At 36.0% G+C, this 6,231-nt stretch overlaps 1 protein-coding gene across 1 annotated transcript in view; it reads right to left on the reverse strand.

Moving 5' to 3' along the window:
• Positions 1 to 6,231, reverse strand: part of LOC144198338 (uncharacterized) — a 34,485-nt gene that overhangs the window by 2,420 nt on the left and 25,834 nt on the right. Inside the window, exons 18-20 of the mRNA XM_077719288.1 lie at positions 5,182 to 5,289; positions 4,454 to 4,604; positions 3,821 to 3,989 (exon numbers count right to left, since the gene is read on the reverse strand). Coding sequence (XP_077575414.1) covers positions 3,821 to 3,989; positions 4,454 to 4,604; positions 5,182 to 5,289 — 428 coding nt within the window. The remainder of the gene's footprint in view (positions 1 to 3,820; positions 3,990 to 4,453; positions 4,605 to 5,181; positions 5,290 to 6,231) is intronic.

Genomic DNA, 6,231 nt, shown 5'->3' on the forward strand with positions numbered 1-6,231 from the left:
GCAGAAATTGCAGTGCTTCATACTTACTACTCATACTAGAATCACAAAAAAGGCATTTGTTCATTATGACACGATTCAGTGCATCACATAAAAGTACAGTACCATAATTTTTGGATCATAGATTTCATTTCTTTCCAGAAAAGGTGCTCAGAATGTAATGTATTAAATAAACCAAGAATTGCTATTCAATGGCAGATTTTTTACAGTAAAATTTGTACTATATTAATCTGAAACCAGTGCTGGTTTCCTTCAAGCATCTCTAATAGTATTCAATTTCATATTCGTGTTTAAGGAAAAGAATGCTTTTTTGCTTTAATGAGAATTCATTTTGTCGCCCCCTATGCTGGAATTCTGCATTCCAACTCCAAGGCGTGACCTTGTATGTGTAAAAGTTGACGTTCCTCCTACTAGAGCAGGGGTAGGGAACGTATGGCTCGGGAGCCATATATGGCTCTTTCCATGGGTGCATATGGCTCTCCACTAACCTGAGAGGTAAAATATGCAAATCACTGGTGAGAGAACTGAGTTCCGAACACACCAATAGTAGCGACACTGGTATTGACCTACTTCTAGCACCGCTTTAATCATAATTTAGTTTTTCATGACTCTTTTGCATGCATAATCCCATTGATACTGATTGATTAGCAACAGCATAACAATGTTGTCAAAATATTTTGGAGACTTTTTGCACTTTAAAAGTGGTGAAATGACCAAAAAAAATCACACATTTTCATATATTTTTACTTTTCAATTCTGAGAATGGCTCTCAAGAAATCACGTTATAAAATGTGAATTGTTTATGGCTCTGTCAAAAAGGTTCCCGACCCCTATACTAGAGTCAGGCCAAATATACTGACTGTCTAACATGGTCGTGGTTCAGTCAATTCGAAGGTACAATTCAAGAAATTTTTGAAGTTAAAATGTTCAGTGATAATTTTACAATTGGCACACTGCGAGTCCCAGGGATTCGCTTGTCTGAAAACTGTGCGTCCCAGGAAACTTGTCACGAGTCCCAACATACTACGGATGCAAATAAAACATAAGCAACGATATATAAACATTCAGATTTAATTTATTTATTATATGGTTTAGGGTTGGGGTTTATTTATCATTGTACTAGTCTTTCAGCTCGTAGATCCTCCTCTCTTTGCAGCCAAAATTCTTTTGAAATGTGCGTATTTTTCCTTGCTTCCCCCGTTTTGCTTCATGATCATCGATCGAATCTTCTGCAGTTCTTTTCTTACTAGTTGTATTTTTTAACTGCGAAATAACTATCCAGACTGTTTTGCTTTTTCTGAAACATTTTTTATCTTTCTTACACTATTACGAAACTCTTGCTATCGCTTTCTCTCCTTCGTCTGCTAGTGTCTGCTAGTCTCGTTCACGCGAGAATTATTTCGCAAAGATTATGTGGAATAAATTGGTTTGCTATCGGATATATGTGTTTTGGTTTTTTTTTTTGATAAAAATTTCTTTGCGTCCGAAAAAAGCACATTACTTGAAATTGTGCGTCTGGAAGAAAAGCTGTGCGTATCAGACGCAGGACGCAGAGGTAACGAGAACACTGAATGTTATAAAAGGAGGAGCTGTAGGTTTAATTTAAGATTTTGCAACCTCAAACTCCTGTCACTGTTGTGCTACTTCTCACAATTTTCCCACGTGCATTGACACCATTCAATTGTCTTCCTTAAGCTTGCAAAGAATGTCACCCGTGTGGTTAAATCAGTTATGCTACAAAGAAACAAATATCAACAATAACACCCACTTGACTTTAACTATTTTTATTATTTCCTAAAGTGATTGTGGAATGTTGTATTATAAGTCTAAGTTAGTAATTAGATCACTTTAGAGGACATTATCACACATGAGGAGGACACTCCGCAAAACAGGAGTTGCACACAAAGCCTAAATATATCTGGTAGAAAAGCAATAAATATTCAAATTAACAGGGCGGCGGCATATTTTGGAAGGAGCTTTTTTTTTAAATTACGTTACATGTTTTTATGACAAACAACCAACATGCACGATTGATTTTTAGTAAAGATGGGCGGTGCCATGAGCTTTTTTATTTAATAGGGAAAAAAGTTTTTAAAACTTGACACCTTTAGTAACTTTAAGAAGTGTGCACCCGTGTCATTAGACAGAAAAACAATAAAATACATTATTTGGACAACGTCGGCGGGCCGGATTAAAAGGCCTAGCGGGCTGGATGTGGCCCGAGGGCCGTAGTTTGGTATAGGTGTATGGAGAATGTCACATTTACATACATGCTTTGCTAAGTCTAATACACAGGATCACACACGGCATGTGTAATTCTTAATGTGTACATAAATATTCTCAAATGTAGGTATTGACTTACAACATATTCTTTAAATCAGGTTATATTCCAAAAAGACAGAAATGGCTACACTGTCCTGTTATTTACTGTATGGTCCTGCCTGTAGATACTTGCACTTTCATGTTTTCATTTGTGACTGAGAGAAATTAATGAAATTTTAGTGAAGGGGGAAAGGAAACAAGTCTGTCAAAGAAAAAATACAAACAAACAACTGACACACCCTTATGTTGCTTGCCAAAACACCTACTCAGTTTTGAACGCGAGTTGGACCAGTCTTTACTTGCATTAACGGTGTATTTCTCTATGTTTACCGCACCTCTTTAATCTTTCCTTCCACCATTTTATAATCTTTTCTTTAAATCTAATGTCAGCAACTTTTATCTTCCTCAACAGTCAACACTCATTTGTTTGCATGAGAGAGTGCAATCAATTAGAATTTGACAATCTGGCACCAGGCATGAAAACAATATGTTAGAAGTAATGGATACATGTAGACACACACAGTCACGTGCACACACACACTAACATACACTCACACTAACATACACACATGCGCATGCGCACGCAATTGATTGAGGAATGTCGGTGCTTGTCTGGATCCCATATGAGGCTAATAAAAGTGCAGGAAGGGAACACTTCAGAATGCTTCGCACAGAAACCCAGTTTAGATAAGGATTAACTTTGTAATGAACTTTGAAATGAACGCCATATAAGAGCACATTATGCAATAGTGTTTCTCCTCAGTGGCTTAAAACAATTGCTAGTTAAACAAGTTTTTTTTAACCAATTTTCTTTGTTTTCTAACAAAATTGTGTCACAAAGATTTAAGACTGCATGCGTAACTGTCTAATTTGGATATAGACCCAACTAGATTCCCAATTTCAGCAGGTACACTTTGATTTATTATTATATGTCATAATAGTATCTGTATTATCCAGATTTGTGCATATATTTGAGGGTTGGAACTTAAAGTTATGTAAAAATCAATGTGGTGTTGTTAAATAACACAACAAATGTCCATATAAATAGTTTTATCATAACCTTGCTAGAAGTCATTTTGATTGACAGTCAATGGCCTTTTGAGTTCCCATTTACGTATATACATATATATAACATGTTATAATATGTTACACTGAAGTATAAATAGCATTGGGGGGGGTACATAATTTATGAGAAACTAAGAACAAATGTTAAAGTATTAATAGTAATTTATAGTCATGAATACCAAAACTCTGCTATCCTCCTACATACATCGTTTCTAAAGGTGAATATATATAGTACTGTATACTCTTTGTCATCTAGTTTTTCTGGTTGTCACCAAATGTTTTTGACATTGATAGATGAGCAAAAATATAGATTTTTTAGCAATTAAGTGAAAATAATACTTCCTCAAAGAATACTTGACGATCTCTCTTGGAACAGGAAAGTCATGTTACAATGTCTTGATTCAATGGTTGGCAACCAATTAATCTTAGGGATTACCTGCTCGTTGGTTCTCTTCCAGAAGATTGCCAGGGTGAACACAGCTGTGACAGGGGGTGCCAGGTAACTGGTCACGGACTGAATGTAAACATACAACTGGCCGCTGTTGGCGGACTGCAAGATGGGGATCCACACCACGCTGACCACCACCAAAATGACAGTCACAATCCTGTGGCATAAACACGGAACATTATCAAAGTGAAAGAAATAACACTTAGCTAATCATACTGGGCCTCCAATTTGGGTGTCAATTTGTAAATGATCAACACGCAGGTACAGTAAGATGAGTATGGTCTATGATGAACCATGTGTGCATTTGCACTTGGATTTAACAGTCTAACCACTGGTGTCAAAGTGGCGGCCCGGGGGAAGAAAACTGGCCCGCCACATCATTTTGGGTGGCCCAGGAAAGTCAATCATGAGTGCTGACTTTCTGCTTTAGGATCAAATTCAAATTAAGAGTATAGATGTATATTAAATTTCCTGATTTTCCCCCTTCTAAATCAATACATGTATTTTTTAATCCAATTTTTCTGTGTTTTTAGTTCAAGACAATTTTGTAAAATCTAAAAGTATAGATAATAGATGGCTAAATACATAAATGACTTTTGGAGAAATAAAATAGCATTATACCTGCCAACCAGTAGCAACTCTCTCTCTGTGGCTTGTGGCCGATGCTTCTTCCAGATGTCCATAGTGAAGAGAGTGGAGCTGCTGTTGAAGATGGAGGTCAGTGATGACATGAGAGCAGCCATCATTACTGATATCATAAGCCCACGCAGGCCTGCCAGAAATACACAAATAGACAATTCAATTTAAAAAAAAATGACAAATGCAATGCTACTCTAGACTACGTTCCAAAATATTATGCTATTATTGCTAAGTGAGCCAAATAAAGAAAAAAATACTGCAAGATGTTCTACAGTCTACACTATAAAACTACCCAGACCAACATTTTCAAGCAAGATGGGAAAGAAAACTGATCTCTCTGCCTGTTAAGATATTTTTGATTATAATAGCTTTTGATTTCAGGAAATATGACCCCCTAATGCTGGAAATTTAACAAATGACCATTTTTAGTTCTTACAAGATAGATATACATATATTACATATAGATATATACAATATAGAAAATGTTTTGAAACTCTGTTGTGTGTAATAATTTGGAACATTGCATTTTAACTTTTTTATTATTAAAAAAATACTATAATCATAGGGAAGTTTGTTCAATAACATTCAATTTATGCTCTAATGATTAATCCCTGATAATTATACTGACTGTCATTTGCATTAACAATATAGAAAGAATGAAGAAAGCATATAATTTTCAAGGTAGAGTAGAGTTGAAGACATGTTCTCACCACTTGGCATTAGCTCGATGACAAGTTTGGGAAAGGCAATGTTGGAGCATCCCACCTCAGCTCCGCAAACTCGTACACACTCCTCGGGGTCGACACATCCCACTATATCTGAAACATGAGAATGTTGGCCATTCAGGGGTCATTTACAAATGAAGACATGCACTTTGTAACTAAATACTCTTCTCATTCACAATTCATGTCCCCTTTACTTTCTTTTCTTCTCTTGAACAGGATTCCAAATTGTCAGAATATGTTAGCCAATTTTACATAAACTGACATGTTTGGTATGTTTAATATGCAAATGTTTTGCGTATATGCAAACAAGAAATACAAAGACGAGTTGTGCCAATTAGGAACACAAGCTATTTTTACTTCTTCTTTTGGAAACTTGTGGTTTAGACTGCTTCTGTGAAACCATAGTTGTTTTAGCCATGGCTCCAGGAAGAATTTGAGCCAAATAAAGGTTGGGTTTGATTCACACTTAATGAATGACTTTAACACATATCTCTCTAAAAAAGTTGAAAGGACCCACAATAAATGACAACATTTTGTTGAAAATAAGAGTATTTTGTTAGTTCTGTGATCAAATTAGAGATTGTTTATGCAATATGCATTCGAATCTCAGGTCCAACCTCACTATTAGTCCCTCTTCTAATGTAAACGTTATCTCCCACAAACTTCAAAAATCAACGAGAGCGTTCCAGAAGAGTCTACTGCAAACAAAAATGAAGATTAAAGCAGTTCTATATGTAATATATTCTGTCACCAGCAATTTCCATATTTTAGCGCACAGTTTAGCAAAGAGCCAGATGCACCCATCAAAAGAGCCACATATGGCTCCCGAGCCATACGTCCCTACCCTTGGGCTAGTACTATTGATAATAAATGAGTTGCTAGTGAAAGGCATGTATCTGAAATTAATAAATGCTCAAAGCAAGCAACAAGTCATGCATTTGAGTCACCCGAATATTTTAATAATCAAAAATGAGTTAGCCATCACTAATAATCAATGTGAGGCTCAGTGTTACAGTATGAGACATATTTTAGCCA

The sequence above is a fragment of the Stigmatopora nigra genome, chromosome 6 (genome assembly GCF_051989575.1).
Source record: "Stigmatopora nigra isolate UIUO_SnigA chromosome 6, RoL_Snig_1.1, whole genome shotgun sequence".
Lineage (NCBI taxonomy): Eukaryota > Metazoa > Chordata > Actinopteri > Syngnathiformes > Syngnathidae > Stigmatopora > Stigmatopora nigra.